The sequence below is a fragment of the Ostrea edulis genome, chromosome 1, assembly GCF_947568905.1.
Source record: "Ostrea edulis chromosome 1, xbOstEdul1.1, whole genome shotgun sequence".
NCBI classification, from domain to species: Eukaryota; Metazoa; Mollusca; class Bivalvia; order Ostreida; family Ostreidae; genus Ostrea; species Ostrea edulis.
This window is the reverse complement of record NC_079164.1, coordinates 7,492,857-7,513,311: the sequence shown is the minus strand read 5'-3', so window position 1 is coordinate 7,513,311 and position 20,455 is coordinate 7,492,857. Positions and strand designations below refer to the sequence as shown.

Below are 20,455 nucleotides of genomic sequence, written 5' to 3'. Positions count from 1 at the left end.
GGTAATGTCACTTCTGTAAACAACTGTAATTAGCGTTGTTGCTTTTTGAAAATAAACAGTGCAAATATTATTAAATTTAATTTTGGAGAAGTTAGATAGACCTAAATTATGATACGATTATGTATCATTGACAACTAGGCCTACGGTCACGGGTGCATTTCGAAGAGAAAAAAAATAATAATAATAAAAATGATCAAACTTATGGTGAAAATCCCAATACTTTTAAATTATTTTATTCAAGCAATTTTATTAATCCTTATTTTTTTTTTGTTATCTACACGTTGTTACTTATATATAGGAAGTGGGAGCGCGGCATGCTGTTGTTGTAAACACGTACGCGTTCCTTAAAAAAAAATGAAAACATTATCTAATTCAATTCAAAGTAAGGAAATATCATATTTTATTATTTATAATTGAATTTCAATTATCTTTTATCTTTAAATTTCTTTTTTAAAACTACCAGTTGGTAGACACTGCTAGCGAAGTTCTGCCTATATGTTGTTACAAGGTGAAGGTCAGTTGGTGCGAGTGTGTATTGAATTTGAGAGCAGAACGGAAAGCATAAGCCGTAGCCCTATATCACTGTCATGATCGTGTGCAGGATTGGACAAAACAAGATGGCAGACGGCATTTCCAAACAAAGGTAGGCTCTTAAAACTCTTCATTTTACCGACTTATTAGACGACGAATTTATGAATTTAAAACACTGCCTGGCCAGGGAGGCATCATTAAGTTGATTGGTTGTTGGAATTCTTACTCATGTACACGTACAACTCTAAATTCATTGATCGAAGTTGACGATGTTGCCTCGATAGAATTCGAAGCGGGCGAAGATGTTTCTAATCATGTTTTCATGCATTTTAAGAAAGATACTTTAGGTAAAATAGACTCTGCACATATCTTTTGATGAAAACTCGAACCAGTGTATGCGATTTGTCCATTAAATTGCCTTGGTTAAATAGATATCTTGACTTGAACATTTGCTAATGTGCAGGATTGGACTATGGTCGTTTCCACAATAAACGTGCCGGATTGGACCTCAATTTTGGTTCAGGATTGGACCCTCTTTTTATCTTTATTTTCAAAATCCTTTATATTTTCGAATCTCGACTCCACTTTATCATATTTTAGTTTGATTAATGTAGCTTATTAGATTCTCAGACATTTCCAACATGACCATGGTGTATTTTGAATTTTTTTTTTACTGTTATCAAATTACATCGTCGTTTAAGTTCCCAACGACGACAATTGCTACTGTAAAAATATTCATTCGCTATCTCCTTCAAAATGAACCAATATAACAGATATATACATGAATCACCAATCTTTGCTTACGACAGATGTAACGTTGACTGTTCGTATCCATGATATATAAGGCCATTTTGACCTATAAAACACGTGAGAAATTATCATTATTTTAGAATCCTCTGTAACAATATAAATTCGACGTTTCCTGAATTCAATTAACCCGCTTACATATTCCCTAATTCCAAACTCTGTTATATAGATTTTCTCCTTTGTTTCAGGTATCAAGCCCTAGAACTTCATTCCATGAGATGGGTACACTTCGAATGTGCAAATTTGTGGTGAGGAATTCAAGACCAATTCTGAATTGCGTAGGCATGTATAAAGGAAACATCAGTCAGAAAAATTGTCTTCGTTTGTGACCAGTGCAACACACGCTTCTGCCCATTATAAAAGAAACTCGAAGTAAAAAATACATTGTTTTCTGAATACACGAGGTGCATACATACATGTATACCATGGCAGCCGTTTTATATATTCGTTTATGTACATTGTGAAACGATTATTTTTACGGTATTATGCTTTGTTTTACAGAGATACTACTAATCTTTTACATTGCATTTTACACATCTTGATTTGTCATTTCATTGAACCTAAGTTTTACGTGTTATTAAATATATTTCAATGTTATTGCGTTTGTATTGAACTGATAACAACTAGTGAAAAAATTGTATTGAAGAGTAACCTCTCATCTGAGCAGCAAATATTGAAAAAGAAAAAACACCATGGACAAAACTGCTTTTCATTTAGGTTCATATTTCAGCTACAGGAGTGATATTGCGAATTTCTGAGAAAATATCCTTTTTATTTGCTTTCATCAGTATATGCACTCCAAGGTTGAATTCAATGTAATTACAAGAAACGAAAGGTTTTAAATGCTGATATTTACTACCGTAAGTAATTATCCTTGTAAGTGAGTTGGCCTCGATATCTTGCACGACATATGCACTCAAGATTATTAGAATTAAAATGATAGGGAATTTTTTTTTCAAAAGATAATAAATCCCGCTTTAACAATCAAAACTGGTTCCAGCAGAAGCATACATATGAAAGGCACAAGTGCATGTGGACAGATCATTAAGTATTGAAAACATGAACACCTCAACATCTTATTGTCTTTATTGTCATTGAACAGCTTTGTGAAATGTAAACCATCATGCCTGAAGAGATTATTATACGTCAAACCATGCTCAGTTTTCATAATTCCATGCAGATATCACAAATGTTAAGTGGTTGGGAATCGAACATGGTCTACATGTGTATATACAATATAAATGTATTTGCTTCTGCAAAATGAAGACTTTTCAACATGTTGATCTTCGACAACAAGGCTCCTTCTAACGTGTGACAGAACTTTAGATTCATGTGCGCGGTGCAATTCTCAAACACGTAAAGATTTTCGAGCTGGCTCTTCCGGCTTACTGATAGTTCCTTGCTCCACGTGCTCTTTTAGGTTTGTCAAAACCATGGTTTTATTAGGAGACATAAAATAGAACACACTTCATTCACTTGCAACTTTTAAGCTTAAGGAAGTCCGCTCCTGACTGGATCTGTAAGAAAAAAAATGCATGTATTTAAGAAAGGGTCCAATCCTGAACCAAAATCGAGGTCCAATCCGGCACATTTATCGTGGAAACAACCATAGTCCAATCCTGCACATTAGCAAATGTTCAAGTCAAGATATCTATCTAACCAAGGCAATTTAAGGGACAAATCGCATACACTGGTTCAAGTTTTCATTAAAAGATATGTGCAGAGTCTATTTTACCGAAAGTATCTTTCTTAAAATGCATGAAAACATGATTAGAAACATCTTCGCCCGCTTCGAATTCTATCGAGGCAACATCGTCAACTTCGATCAATGAATTTAGAGTTGTACGTGTACATGAGTAAGAATTCCAACAACCAATCAACTTAATGATGCCTCCCTGGCCAGGCAGTGTTTTAAATTCATAAATTCGTCGTCTAATAAGTCGGTAAAATGAAGAGTTTTAAGAGCCTACCTTTGTTTGGAAATGCCGTCTGCCATCTTGTTTTGTCCAATCCTGCACACGATCATGACAGTGTATATGTAACGGTGCGTAGCTTCGATAGAACCATTTTCTCGCAGTTTATTTACGTCTTTGTCCAAGTGCTTGTTTAAAAAAAATCTACTGGGGTTTTTTATGGCAAAGTCGTTGTGCCGACAAAAAATATTCACGTCTTGTCCCTCACACCTTCCTTTGAAAAATTGACAAAAAACACAGTTCAAAGCCTCTCTACTGACTGCAAGTACACTCTTAAACGGCACAAAACACCCTAATGCAGTATTATTTACAAGCCGTTAATGTGATAATTGTTTGTTTGTCAATTAAATCTAATATGTTTATGAAATGGCTAACAACTGTTTTCAAATCTTCTCGCTCGAGGTCGCATATGACGTCACAGATAATGGCGCGTAAACTATCGAAGAAAATATGCATATCGCAAGATTTGAATTTCATCGCTTTCAAACTCGAAAACTACGCAAACTGTTTCATCTAAAACACATGTAAAGTAGTTTTAGGCATGAAATGAATTAATTTTGCTGAAAAAATTAAAAAGTTTAAAAACATGCGATGTGTCCTTTAAATATATGTAATGTCGAATTGTTAGACAGTATATTGGGAAATTCTACCTCGCTCTTGAACTAGCTTTGTTAGTGATTTCTCTTGATCACACAAGTTAAGCAAAGACCAGCGTGTTCAAACCGCTGCACGTTACAAAATGGCGACAGTGTAGTGACTGGTGTTTGGCTGTCCAGAGGCTTGCTTCACGTAGAGTATGTTTGGAACATTGTGCCCATGCACGCACGTGGTTTCGTCCTTGGACGACGGCGGTTGTCGTCGTGAACGGCAAATGAATTTGCTGAAGAGGTGCCAAAAATCGGAGAAGACCCAAGCTAAGCTTCGGGATGACGCTTCCCAGAGTGGGGGATGTGTAGCAGACAGTATGTAGGGAATTTTTACTACATCACTCGTGAGCTAGCTTTTCTAGTGATATGGTAGAGTCGCGCTCTCTCTCTCTCTAAGCAACGGCGTGCGTATTCAGATCGCTGCACTTTACAATACTATTACAGTAGGCCTGTTAAAGAAGTTGTCAAAATATAAAAACGCAAGGCTATTGATTCATTTCATTTATGCATGCATACCTGGGTATAAATTTTAACTTGCACAGATACCTTGATTCATTGTTTAAACTTGACCAAAAAAAATGATTGCATCATGATAAATCGAATGTAAGTTTATTATGCAGGAGTTTTGCGTTTTATTTTATCATAAAATGTATGAAGTTGTTACAATCAAACACACACAGGTACAACACGAACACGATGAACGTACCTACAATTGGGAATTACATGTGCATCTGAACCAATGCAGATCTGTAGCTCTCTGGGGGGAAATATTTGGACATACCAGAAAGCTACAAATCCACACCTTATAAGAACCTTCGATTTACGGCGCAGGTCGCTGTATTCTTGCATCACAATATAAATTTTTTTTTACCATATTTTCCCAGTATATTTCTGTCAAAACATTTATTAAAGCCGCATGTGAACCGAAAACTCGTATTTCGTTTGTAGAAATAGCCATGTTAGGTAGTAGTGAATTCGAACCCCGTTGATTTTTATATCTATTCATTCTATCCAATATGAAGTACGTAAATATTGAAAAGTTATCCTAGTACGTTATGAAAGCCATCAGTCTTGTCCCAGTCTCCGATTAATCGTTTCATTACTGACATATAAAAACAGAGCTTCGCGGGGATGGAACTGGAATTATTTCATCTAAATATTTAACAAACAAGAGACCCACAGCATAGCATTGAAGAAGAGATATGTTATTTAAATGGTTTACACATAAATACTAGTACCCAGTTTGGCCGCGTCCTGAAGTCAGAACGTCTACCCCGGATATCATGAAATTTACAATTTCGGTAGAAGCCTTCCAGCTTTACATGACCAGATCTATGTTTTCAGTTTTTCTTACAGATGTAAGAAAGATTTTTTAACATTGGTCAATGTTTGCTCCATCCTTAAGGTCCCGGGGGTGCAGAAGTCCGAAATTTATACTTTATACCTCCCTTGTCCCGTAGATGCTTCATACCAAATTTGAATTTTTTTTTTAGAATAAATGGCAGTTATCAGGAAGAAGTTAAGAATGGTCAAACGTTCAAGAACGACGCACGACGACGGATGCTGACCAATTGCATTGGGTCAGGTGACCTAAAAATATTTATGGGGATATTAGGTCATATAGACTTTACTGTTCTAGAAAGTGTATGAGTATGGAAACAACTCTATAATGTTTGGAGAACTTGACAATTTCTGTACATTGCATCGGTTCATACAGATATGTCACGAAAAGGTTTCCATATTATATGCTCGTGTCAAAGTCAGCCCATCTCGCAAAAGTCCATTACAAAGATAACCGACTTGTCACGTATTTTAAAAGCTTCTCATTTTACATTTATTGAACCATACATTCAATACAATGGTGGATTGCCATAAATGCATGAGTATATAAAATCTAATACGCTTTACCCGTAAAACAGCAAAACTAACTTAACGAAAATTAATTATCCCTGTCAGTATCAATCACATATTGGTGGCTTCATAAATAATTTTTCAGGAATTTAATTCTATACATGTATTTTGTACAAATGTTTTAAGAAAACATGTAAAACACAAATATTAAAGTAGGAAAAGGATTAAAGACTTGCATTAGCAAACTCTTTATAAAATGAGAGAGAAATATTTAACATTACTAACAGTAATGTTAAATATCTCTCTCTCTCTCTCTCTCTCTCTCTCTCTCTCTCTCTCTCTCTCATTTTATACAGAATTTGCTAATTAATGCAAGTCTTTAACCACTGAGCTACCCAGGCCGATATCCACGATCCGTATAGCCTTAATTACTACAAAAGAATTAGAAAAATAGAATGCACTGTAATGTGAAACGGTTTTGTATGATTTGATACTGTAAGATTAGGAAAGAACACCCCCTCCCCTTAATCCGTTTATGATTTCAATTTGGTAAATTTAGGCTACATTAAATGGATCGTGACATTATCCACTCCTCCATTGTGATGAGTCCATAATTATTTTTGTCTCTTTCATCCTGAGATTTCAGTGATATTGTTACCAACAGCTCATGTGTAGTCTGTCCCAAGTTTCCAGCAGCCCATTTCGCAAATTTTCTACGTGAATAAAATTGCAGTTACTTAGATCAGTTTTACAATATGACATACACAGGCAAAGTTATCCCAAGTTCTTTTCTCGTGAATCAATTTTGCATGTAACATTTCATATCGCGTTAATTGCACATGAAAAGCGAATTCAAATGAAATTCACGTTGAAAGATTAACAAGAATTTCAGGCAAAAAGAAATTGACGTGAAATTCATGTAAGATACACGTGTTAAAGGAGAACGATTAATATCCAATAGCTTGAACATTTTTAATTGTATCATTTGAGAAATCAGGGCCGTAAATTAACCTTCAATTTGGAGGAGGCAGGAAATTAGGCGGGGGTCTGGGGGCCGCCCAGGCCCCCAGACGCTGAGCACATTTTGTGCACACTGAACACGTTTCGTGCAAAATTCTTGATTCTAGGGCCTTCTAAGATGTTACTTGACTAACTCATTCTAAAAGAAAGATTTGGAATGCTTTTTAAGGGAGGTATCATGTTCTTAGTTATTGGAAACAACATAAATTCTAATGAACTTTAAATTTTATTTTTTTTTTGCTCAAAAGTTGGAGGAGGCAGCTGCCTCCTCCGCCTCCATGTAATTTACGGCCCGGGAAATATAAGCAAAATTGCAGTACAAATAAATTGTAAGCATGATGTGTGTATATGGTGTATGGACCTCTTGTTATTGTTTATGAACGTAAATGAGGTAACTATTATGCTATAGATTTTATGCACAATTTTTAGAAGGTTTTGATAAAATCATAATTATTGTTTTATCAAATATTTATTTACTACATTCTCATTTATGTGCAATTGTTAAAGAATAATGAGCTAATCAATAGTAAATAATGTGAAGGGTTTTTTAAAAATAAAAATGTCCTTTCTTATTCTATAGAAAGCTGTACATGAGAAAGAAAAGGTAAATCGTGCTATATAATCAAATAAAACAAAATAACTGCCTTCTTTATCAAAATTTGATTTTTTTTTTTTTGCCTATAAAACGATCTATGATATATACATTTTCCTAAACTTTGACAATTTAGGATGATTTCTGTTTTCAAAGTTTGCGTTGAGTATTTTTCTAATGTTGTGTGCACTCAGTACTGCGGTGATGTAGTAAACTGCTAGATTGGCTCTATCTAAAAATCAAACAGGGGGAACCTGCATTGTCCCTAAGCTTCTTGTGTAGGGGGATGTGAAAGTTTTCTCATGTACATTATAGTTAGCAGGGGAGTGCAATAAGAACCACTAAATTTATCAAACTCCTACATAGATCATTTTCAGAATCTCATAGAATTTGTTATTTTGGTCCATCTAAGAATCATACATTTAACAGTTTCTTATGCCACCACGACTAAGGGGGGGGGGGGGGGGGTATTGTGTTTTATCATGAATATCTGTCCGAAACTTTATATTATAGTAATTCATAACTTTTGAATACTAGCAGTGAGTGATAGACCTCTCATAATTATGTGTGAATTCCTTATGACAAGAAGCTTTCTTTTGGTACAAAATGTCATATTCTGTATGTAGGTTTTTATGACAAGACCTTTCTGTTGATACCATGATCTTTGACCTTGAAACTTTGACCTTGGAGTTTCAATCAAATTTCAACGAAAAACTTTGCGAGTTTTGAATGGCGAGTTAAAGAAGTGCAAGGTGATTCTTGTGATTAGATGGTACCCTCTTCTACTTCTCTGAATCTTATGATTAGATGACACCTTCTTCTGTTTCTCTGAATCTTATGATTAGATGACACCTTCTTCTGTTTCTCTGAATCTTGTGATTAGATGACACCCTCTTCTGTTTGTCTTGTGATTAGATGACACCCTCGTCTACTTCTCTGAATCTTATGATTAGATGACACCTTCTTCTGTTTCTCTGAATCTTGTGATTAGATGACACCCTCTACTGTTTCTCTTGTGATTAGATGACACCCTCTTCTGTTTCTCTGAATCTTATGATTAGATGACACCTTCTCCTGTTTCTCTGAATCTTGTGATTAGATGACACCCTCTTCTACTTCTCTGAATCTTGTGATTAGATGACACCCTCTTCTGTTTCTCTGAATCTTGTGATTAGATGACACCCTCTTCTACTTCTCTGAATCTTGTGATTATATGACACCCTCTTCTGCTTTTCTGAATCTTGTGATTAAATGACACCCTCTTCTGTTTCTCTTGTGATTAGATGACACCCTCTTCTGTTTCTCTTGTGATTAGATGACACCCTCTTCTGTTTCTCTTGTGATTAGATGACACCCTCTTCTGTTTCTCTTGTGATTAGATGACACCCTCTTCTGTTTCTCTTGTGATTAGATGACACCCTCTTCTGTTTCTCTTGTGATTAGATGACACCCTCTTCTGTTTCTCTGAATCTTGTGATTAGATGACACCCTCTTCTGTTTCTCTGAATCTTCTGATTAGATGACACCTCTTCTACTTCTCTGAATCTTGTGATTAGATGATCCCCTCTTCTGCTTCTCCTTATTCGCTTCCCCTACTTGACCAATACCGCCCCAAAATGAAGCCTCGATTTCTGAACTACCTTTCGAACTCCGATACTTACATGTAGATAAAAACTCATTCAATGATAAGAGTTCGCTTATTCTTAAACAAACAACATTGATAAAAGGAACATCGAAACTGTCTTTTCAAACCCATCTGTATGATAATACACAAGAAACCTTCATAATATTTCCTAAATATAACAAAAATTAAAACCAATGATGAAATTTCCTAGTGTTTTTATATATATATATAATATATATTTTCAGAAATATAATGGTGGAATTCTACAGAAAATCTTATCTGTTGACATGCCGTCGACCTTTCACATCCGACACGTGTGATATTTCTGTACTACAAGTGTTTCAATGGATTGTATTCCTGTAGTTTTGCTCGTTATTTTGGGCCACTATGGGGTTATATGTAACCCCCAGGATAACAAGCGGTTTCTCTTTGACCAGACGGCAGGACTCACCACACCAGATCCCGCCTACCTGGCAGCAGAGGTGAAGTACATGCGTGACCAACTGCACGGACTGAGTGACAAAAACATGGAGCTGACCGTACAAAACTCGATATTGTCATCTCAAGTACAGCAGCAAAACACAGTCATCAACTCCCTGAAAATTAATGCAACAAACTTGGAAAACTCACATAGCCTGGAAAAATCTGCCTTGAATGACAAGATCAATGAACTGGAGACTAAACTGAATGAGTCCAATATCTCAGTCATTCAAATGATGTCGAATATAAGCAGCTGCATCTCGCTTAGAAATCAACTTGAAAATGCATTAAACGCATCACACAGCAAGGTTGATCTCTTGGAGAAGAAGCTGAACAATTCTATGGATATCTACAATTCTTCTGTGCATACTGCACTTGAGCAATGTAAAAAGAACGAGTCTTCACTTGTGCAGCAGCTGCAGAATACCAGTACCATACAACAGGACTGTTCTCATCAAAACACCGTGTTGACTCACCAAAACACCGTGTTAACTCACCAAAACACCGTGTTCACTGCAGAAGTAAATCACTTGCAGACTCAGTTGAATGAGTCAACTTCCCTCATCCAAACATTGGAATCCAACTGGACAACGTGCCTCAAACACACTAGTCAGCTGGAAGAATCGCTAAATGTATCTAATGCTAGAAACCATCTCCTGGAGAACCAGCTGAGCAGCATCTTGACGGATAGGAATAACCTCAGCACAGCTCTCTCTCAGTGTCATCTAATATCCAACAGTGAGTAACTTCTGCATACATGTATATAATTGTTTAGTTTTATATTCTGGATACCGGTATATCTCTTCTGGATCATTGTCTAGATACCGGTGTGTCATTGTTTAGACAGCGGTATGTCATTGTTTAGATACTGGTATGTCATTGTTTGGATATCAGTAAATCATTGTTTAGATATCGGTATATCGTTGTTTAGATATTGGTATATCGTTATATAGATATCAGTATATCGTTATATAGATATCAGTATATCGTTGTTCAGATATTGGTATGTTGTTTAGATACTGGGTATAGCATTATTTAGAAATCAGTATGTTGTTCAGATATCGATATATTATTGTTAAATATCGGTATATCGTTGTTTATATATCGGTATACCATTGTTTAGATATCGGTAGATCATTGTTTAGATATCAATATATTGTTTAGACATCGTTACATCATTGTTTAGGTATCGGTATATCGTTGTTTAGATATCGGTATATCGTTGTTTAGATATCGGTATATCATTGTTTAGACATTGATGTATCATTGTTTAGGAGTATCTTCTGGATATCAGTATATCATCGTTTAGATACCGGTATATCTTTGTTTAAGGATATCTTCTCGATACCGGTATATCATCGTTCAGGAGCATCCTCTTGATACCCGGTACATCAGTTTCAGGACTGTCTTCTACTTAGTAACAAAAATGACAAATTCATGTTTCTAAAGAAGTCTTTTTATTCTCCATGGTAGTAAAATAGTGGGGGGAAATATTGAATACATGTATATGTAATGATTCAAAATTATTGGCCCCTGACGCTTCGATATAACTGTAATTCACTGCATGTGGTAATGGGTAACCGATGGAAAATCGTTCATAACATGTCATTTATTTTCAAGCATTGCCTTCTAATATCACCAATCCAGCTACATCTTCCTGTGGATCTTTCCCAAGTACAGATTTTTCAGGTAATATTTCTCGTATCGAGGCAGAAATCAGTGATACTTCTAGTCTACCTTGAATTCAGTCTCCAACTTGTGAAACATAACAGGGCCTCCGATTTCCATGACTCGACAATATTTGTGTAGACTTATGAACACTTTTTCTATCAATAGAAAAGTGTCGTAGTTTCAGAAGAATCGGGATTCTGAGATAATCACACTGTTTTGTGATGTCCGAAGAATCTTCTCAAGATTGACTGCATCCGAAATAACAAACGCTATCAGAGCACAGTCTGCAATGCAGAAGTTCTGAACAGGACAGCGTATCACGTGACACTAAGGTTCTGTGACGTCGAGTCTGCGAAGTCATATAACATCTGAACACGCAGCTTTCAAACTTTGAACACATAATTATGACAAACTGATGAATTCAACGTACACTGTAGATGTGGTTCTATGCATTACGAAGTTCGTGCAGTCTATAGTGAACTTTTCTCATTGAACTGTGTCTATCTTCCTGTAATTTACACATACTGAGTATAGTGTATCTACACACTGTATCTTCCTGTAATTTACACATACTGAGTATAGTGTATCTATATACTGTAATTTACACATACTGAGTATAGTGTATCTACACACTGTATCTTCCTGTAATTTACACATACTGAGTATAGTGTATCTACATACTGTATCTTCCTGTAATTTACACATACTGAGTATAGTGTATCTACATACTGTAATTTACACATACTGAGTATAGTGTATCTATATACTGTAATTTACACATACTGAGTATAGTGTATCTATATACTGTAATTTACACATACTGAGTATAGTGTATCTACATACTGTATCTTCCTGTAATTTACACATACTGAGTATAGTGTATCTACACACTGTATCTTCCTGTAATTTACACATACTGAGTATAGTGTATCTACACACTGTATCTTCCTGTAATTTACACATACTGAGTATAGTGTATCTACATACTGTATCTTCCTGTAATTTACACATACTGAGTATAGTGTATATACATACTGCATCTTCCTGTAATTTACACATACTGAGTATAGTGTATCTATATACTGTAATTTACACATACTGAGTATAGTGTATCTACACACTGCATCTTCCTGTAATTTACACATACTGAGTATAGTGTATCTACAGACTGTATCTTCCTGTAATTTACACATACTGAGTATAATGTATCTATATACTGTAATTTACACATACTGAGTATAGTGTATCTACAGACTACATCTTCCTGTAATTTACACATACTGAGTATAGTGTATCTATATACTGTAATTTACACATACTGAGTATAGTGTATATACATACTGCATCTTCCTGTAATTTACACATACTGAGTATAGTGTATCTACATACTGTAATTTACACATACTGAGTATAGTGTATCTACAGACTACATCTTCCTGTAATTTACACATACTGAGTATAGTGTATCTACATACTGTATCTTCCTGTAATTTACACATACTGAGTATAGTGTATATACATACTGCATCTTCCTGTAATTTACACATACTGAGTATAGTGTATCTACACACTGTATCTTCCTGTAATTTACACATACTGAGTATAGTGTATCTACATACTGCATCTTCCTGTAATTTACACATACTGAGTATAGTGTATCTACACACTGTATCTTCCTGTAATTTACACATACTGAGTATAGTGTATCTACATACTACATCTTCCTGTAATTTACACATACTGAGTATAGTGTATCTACAGACTACATCTTCCTGTAATTTACACATACTGAGTATAGTGTATCTACAGACTACATCTTCCTGTAATTTACACATACTGAGTATAGTGTATCTACATACTGCATCTTCCTGTAATTTACACATACTGAGTATAGTGTATCTACACACTGTATCTTCCTGTAATTTACACATACTGAGTATAGTGTATCTACATACTACATCTTCCTGTAATTTACACATACTGAGTATAGTGTATCTACAGACTGTATCTTCCTGTAATTTACACATACTGAGTATAGTGTATCTACATACTGCATCTTCCTGTAATTTACACATACTGAGTATAGTGTATCTACACACTGTATCTTCCTGTAATTTACACATACTGAGTATAGTGTATCTATATACTGTAATTTACACATACTGAGTATAGTGTATCTATATACTGTAATTTACACATACTGAGTATAGTGTATCTATATACTGTAATTTACACATACTGAGTATAGTGTATCTACACACTGTATCTTCCTGTAATTTACACATACTGAGTATAGTGTATCTACACACTGCATCTTCCTGTAATTTACACATACTGAGTATAGTGTATCTACACACTGTATCTTCCTGTAATTTACACATACTGAGTATAGCTATAGTGTATCTACATACTGTATCTTCCTGTAATTTACACATACTGAGTATAGTGTATCTATATACTGTAATTTACACATACTGAGTATAGTGTATCTACACACTGTATCTTCCTGTAATTTACACATACTGAGTATAGTGTATCTACATACTGTATCTTCCTGTAATTTACACATACTGAGTATAGTGTATCTACACACTGCATCTTCCTGTAATTTACACATACTGAGTATAGTGTATCTACATGCTGCATCTTCCTGTAATTTACACATACTGAGTATAGTGTATCTACAGACTGCATATTCCTGTAATTTACACATACTGAGTATAGTGTATCTACACACTGTATCTTCCTGTAATTTACACATACTGAGTATAGCTATAGTGTATCTACATACTGTATCTTCCTGTAATTTACACATACTGAGTATAGTGTATCTATATACTGTAATTTACACATACTGAGTATAGTGTATCTACACACTGTATCTTCCTGTAATTTACACATACTGAGTATAGTGTATCTACATACTGTATCTTCCTGTAATTTACACATACTGAGTATAGTGTATCTACACACTGCATCTTCCTGTAATTTACACATACTGAGTATAGTGTATCTACATGCTGCATCTTCCTGTAATTTACACATACTGAGTATAGTGTATCTACATACTGTATCTTCCTGTAATTTACACATACTGAGTATAGTGTATCTACAGACTACATCTTCCTGTAATTTACACATACTGAGTATAGTGTATCTATATACTGTAATTTACACATACTGAGTATAGTGTATCTATATACTGTAATTTACACATACTGAGTATAGTGTATCTATATACTGTAATTTACACATACTGAGTATAGTGTATCTATATACTGTATCTTCCTGTAATTTACACATACTGAGTATAGTGTATCTACATACTGCATCTTCCTGTAATTTACACATACTGAGTATAGTGTATCTACAGACTACATCTTCCTGTAATTTACACATACTGAGTATAGTGTATCTATATACTGTAATTTACACATACTGAGTATAGTGTATCTATATACTGTAATTTACACATACTGAGTATAGTGTATCTACATACTACATCTTCCTGTAATTTACACATACTGAGTATAGTGTATCTACACACTGTATCTTCCTGTAATTTACACATACTGAGTATAGTGTATCTACATACTGTATCTTCCTGTAATTTACACATACTGAGTATAGTGTATCTACAGACTACATCTTCCTGTAATTTACACATACTGAGTATAGTGTATCTACAGACTGTATCTTCCTGTAATTTACACATACTGAGTATAGTGTATCTATATACTGTAATTTACACATACTGAGTATAGTGTATCTATATACTGTATCTTCCTGTAATTTACACATACTGAGTATAGTGTATCTACACACTGTATCTTCCTGTAATTTACACATACTGAGTATAGTGTATCTACATACTTCATCTTCCTGTAATTTACACATACTGAGTATAGTGTATCTACACACTGTATCTTCCTGTAATTTACACATACTGAGTATAGTGTATCTACACACTGTATCTTCCTGTAATTTACACATACTGAGTATAGTGTATCTACATACTGCATCTTCCTGTAATTTACACATACTGAGTATAGTGTATCTACACACTGTATCTTCCTGTAATTTACACATACTGAGTATAGTGTATCTACACACTGTATCTTCCTGTAATTTACACATACTGAGTATAGTGTATCTACATACTGTATCTTCCTGTAATTTACACATACTGAGTATAGTGTATCTACAGACTGCATCTTCCTGTAATTTACACATACTGAGTATAGTGTATCTACACACTGTATCTTCCTGTAATTTACACATACTGAGTATAGTGTATCTATATACTGTAATTTACACATACTGAGTATAGTGTATCTACATACTGCATCTTCCTGTAATTTACACATACTGAGTATAGTGTATCTACACACTGTATCTTCCTGTAATTTACACATACTGAGTATAGCTATAGTGTATCTACATACTGTATCTTCCTGTAATTTACACATACTGAGTATAGTGTATCTATATACTGTAATTTACACATACTGAGTATAGTGTATCTACATACTGCATATTCCTGTAATTTACACATACTGAGTATAGTGTACCTACATACTGCATCTTCCTGTAATTTACACATACTGAGTATAGTGTATCTACACACTGTATCTTCCTGTAATTTACACATACTGAGTATAGTGTATCTACATACTACATCTTCCTGTAATTTACACATACTGAGTATAGTGTATCTACAGACTACATCTTCCTGTAATTTACACATACTGAGTATAGTGTATCTATATACTGTAATTTACACATACTGAGTATAGTGTATCTATATACTGTAATTTACACATACTGAGTATAGTGTATCTATATACTGTAATTTACACATACTGAGTATAGTGTATCTACATACTGTATCTTCCTGTAATTTACACATACTGAGTATAGTGTATCTATATACTGTAATTTACACATACTGAGTATAGTGTATCTATATACTGTAATTTACACATACTGAGTATAGTGTATCTATATACTGTAATTTACACATACTGAGTATAGTGTATCTATATACTGTAATTTACACATACTGAGTATAGCTATAGTGTATCTACATACTGCATATTCCTGTAATTTACACATACTGAGTATAGTGTATCTATATACTGTAATTTACACATACTGAGTATAGTGTATCTATATACTGTAATTTACACATACTGAGTATAGTGTATCTATATACTGTAATTTACACATACTGAGTATAGTGTATCTATATACTGTAATTTACACATACTGAGTATAGTGTATCTACACACTGTATCTTCCTGTAATTTACACATACTGAGTATAGTGTATCTACACACTGCATCTTCCTGTAATTTACACATACTGAGTATAGTGTATCTATATACTGTAATTTACACATACTGAGTATAGTGTACCTACATACTGTATCTTCCTGTAATTTACACATACTGAGTATAGTGTATCTACACACTGCATCTTCCTGTAATTTACACATACTGAGTATAGTGTATCTACATACTGTATCTTCCTGTAATTTACACATACTGAGTATAGTGTATCTATATACTGTAATTTACACATACTGAGTATAGTGTACCTACATACTGTATCTTCCTGTAATTTACACATACTGAGTATAGTGTATCTACACACTGTATCTTCCTGTAATTTACACATACTGAGTATAGTGTATCTACACACTTTATCTTCCTGTAATTTACACATACTGAGTATAGTGTATCTACACACTGTATCTTCCTGTAATTTACACATACTGAGTATAGTGTATATACATACTGCATCTTCCTGTAATTTACACATACTGAGTATAGTGTATCTACATACTTCATCTTCCTGTAATTTACACATACTGAGTATAGTGTATCTACATACTTCATCTTCCTGTAATTTACACATACTGAGTATAGTGTATCTACACACTGTATCTTCCTGTAATTTACACATACTGAGTATAGTGTATCTACATACTACATCTTCCTGTAATTTACACATACTGAGTATAGTGTATCTACAGACTGTATCTTCCTGTAATTTACACATACTGAGTATAGTGTATCTACAGACTGTATCTTCCTGTAATTTACACATACTGAGTATAGTGTATCTACACACTGCATCTTCCTGTAATTTACACATACTGAGTATAGTGTATCTACATGCTGCATCTTCCTGTAATTTACACATACTGAGTATAGTGTATCTACACACTGTATCTTCCTGTAATTTACACATACTGAGTATAGTGTATCTACATACTGTATCTTCCTGTAATTTACACATACTGAGTATAGTGTATCTACAGACTGCATCTTCCTGTAATTTACACATACTGAGTATAGTGTATCTACATACTGTAATTTACACATACTGAGTATAGTGTATCTACAGACTACATCTTCCTGTAATTTACACATACTGAGTATAGTGTATCTACATACTGTAATTTACACATACTGAGTATAGTGTATCTACATACTGTAATTTACACATACTGAGTATAGTGTATCTACATACTGTATCTTCCTGTAATTTACACATACTGAGTATAGTGTATCTACACACTGCATCTTCCTGTAATTTACACATACTGAGTATAGTGTATCTACATACTGTATCTTCCTGTAATTTACACATACTGAGTATAGTGTATCTACAGACTGTATCTTCCTGTAATTTACACATACTGAGTATAGTGTATCTACATACTGCATCTTCCTGTAATTTACACATATTCGACTTCTTTTCTGAAACCACTTCACCATTTTCAGCAAAACTTGGTTCAGAATGCGAGCTTACTACGAGTTTTAAAGAAGATATGATTTTTATTTTAAATTGGGGGCGGAGGGATCCGTTTCAAAGGGAGATAATAGCGTTAGATAAGTCTCCTGTACCTAATGGTAGCTTATTGTTAAATTCAATATGTTTTGCTTTAACAAGGTAACTAACTGAAACTGGTTATTTTTTCCCCATAAACTAAATCTACTAATCACTGCGTATGAATACATTTGATCTAGAGAGTACAACACGAGTTTATTATTGGGTTAAAATGCAGTTAGAATATCTTTCACTTTTGAATCTATGTGACATAAATGGGTCGAGCGTGTTGGCTCTGTAAAATATTGCATGAAAAAGCTCGAGGCATATCATATACTTTTAAAAACTGCAAGAGATTTCTTAAGGGTGCTCACTACACCGCTCCTGAATATTAAAATTTGGCCTATAGATACAGCCCTTGGGGCTAGTGATACTAATGCTCAGGTGACCGATAAGGTCTTATGGCCTCTTGTTTCTAGCATCGGACACTTGGTGAAAGAACTGCATGTAGTTAGCATCGTTGGTTTGAGTTCTCACGGAAGACTTCCCGATTACGAGGCGAGCGCTAGATCACGTGACTGGTAAATTGAAATACACTGCACATGTAGGAAAATGATGCGAAAACGTCCCAAGACCTGTCCATAATGGTGTCAATTGACACTTCAAAACTTCCAAGTATATTTAAACCTCCCCTAGACCAGACTGGAGACACAATATAGGGATATTATAAGCAAGGAAAATTCTGCAAAAATTAGCTAGTACATGATTCAAGATTTTTACCTTGGCGTTAGGAAGAACCACAAGTGAACCATTATACAGACATTGTCATAAATGGTCTTACAAAGTTTAGAAAATTCAATATCTACAGGAATGCATGTTTCCTCGTGCATTAGTGTAAAATTAAGTTTGCCGAAGTCATGCCATTCGAGGTCAAAGATCGGCTGGCTACTAAAAGCGTAAAAGGTTAAAAATGGGATTCCTGCTTATCTGAATCTTTAAATACATGAAAAATACAAGGCCTTTTGAAATATGATATTGTATGTACGCTGTCCTGGTGACCAAAGTGGTTCAGGGGTCTCTTGATTCTATCTTGCAGACTGTGGTCTCGACTTGGTTTTCCTTATCGACGAGTCTGGGAGTGTTGGTAGCTACAACTTTCTCATGCTCAAAGACTTCATCCATAAGATTGTCCAAGGCCTGAAAATTGGCGGAAGTGACGTACAAGTAGGCGTGGTAACTTATGCGACCTCCCCCAGGACGGAGTTTTATCTTAACACGTACTCTGACAAAGCCTCCCTGCTTAATGCTGTGCAGAACATTTCGTTCAACCATCCAGGTCTCACTTTGACATCACGTGGTTTCCAGTTTGTGGCTGACAATCTCTTTAACAGCACTAATGGGGACAGGCCGGGATATCCGAACACGCTGGTTCTTTTAACCGATGGCAGTCCATTGCTTCCTTCACACGCTAAGCTGCAGGCTGAAAAACTGCTAAACCAGAGCGTGGACATTTTTGTTGTTGGAATCTCCAAGGATGTCGACAGACAAGAAATGATAGAAATAACGAAAGATTCTTCCCATGTTCAAACGTTCACTGACTTTGGGAACCTGGATAACCCCTCAGCTGTTCGAGATTTCGTCAACATGCTCATGACAGGATGCAAAAATTTGTATTTGACGCACTCACTTTTGAAAGACCCTAAAATTGTATCGGATTTGCAGTCTAAGATATGTACGAATTCAATGATTTAATAAATTCAGTTATCCATTTTTTTTCTTTATATATTTATTTCTAATTTGTTTATTATTTTTTTTTTAGTGGACTCGTATTGTAACGTGCGAGACCCGAGCGATCTCCTTGGGATCGTACTTGGTTTGCCCAAGTCTTATAAGGATAATAACGAATGCAAAATATACAGATAATGGACACTTGTCTAGTGTAAAACAAGTTCAAATATACAGATATGCTTGTGTCACTTGCCTAGTGCTATAATTAACAAAGAGAAATCACTTATCCCTATTTTAATCAAGGTGCTGCCTCTTGGCTACCCACACAACTTGGCAGCTTGCCACTTGGCTTACTCACACAACTTGTCAGCTTGCCACTTGGCTTACTCACACAACTTGTCAGCTTGCCACCTGGCTTACTCACAACTTGGCAGCTTGCCTTACTCACACAACTTGGCAGCTTGCCACTTGGTCACCCGCACTTGCCACATGCAAACACTAGCATAGCCACACGACCTGTAGACAACTTGGCTCTCTGTGATCACTTGGTCACTTGTCAAACAGTAGTATAACTATGATCACTCCTTACACTAGTACTAGTTCTGACTCTCACGACTATGGTAATTAAGCCTGACAATAATTCGTCGTCATGCAAGTTGAACACGTCAATTCACACTGTCGCATCCCGGCCATT

General features: G+C 35.0%; 1 protein-coding gene and 2 long non-coding RNA genes across 3 annotated transcripts; 2 read left to right on the top strand and 1 right to left on the bottom strand.

Moving 5' to 3' along the window:
* Positions 1–402: 402 nt before the first annotated feature.
* Positions 403–1,935, top strand: LOC125655016 (uncharacterized). The gene is made up of 2 exons (XR_007362552.2): positions 403–643; positions 1,527–1,935. It is a non-coding gene; the product is annotated as an uncharacterized LOC125655016 (long non-coding RNA).
* Positions 1,936–2,409: 474 nt separating this feature from the next.
* On the bottom strand, positions 2,410–3,910 carry LOC125664281 (uncharacterized). The gene is made up of 2 exons (XR_007365800.2): positions 3,309–3,910; positions 2,410–2,855 (listed from the first exon to the last, which is right to left on the bottom strand). It is a non-coding gene; the product is annotated as an uncharacterized LOC125664281 (long non-coding RNA).
* A 5,416-nt stretch (positions 3,911–9,326) lies between these two features.
* LOC125664261 (uncharacterized) lies at positions 9,327–19,802 on the top strand. The gene is made up of 3 exons (XM_048896946.2): positions 9,327–10,263; positions 11,146–11,214; positions 19,130–19,802. The coding sequence occupies exons 1-3, from the start codon at positions 9,390–9,392 to the stop codon at positions 19,783–19,785; spliced, it is 1,599 nt and encodes a 532-aa protein (XP_048752903.1). The 5' UTR covers positions 9,327–9,389; the 3' UTR covers positions 19,786–19,802.
* Positions 19,803–20,455: the final 653 nt, after the last annotated feature.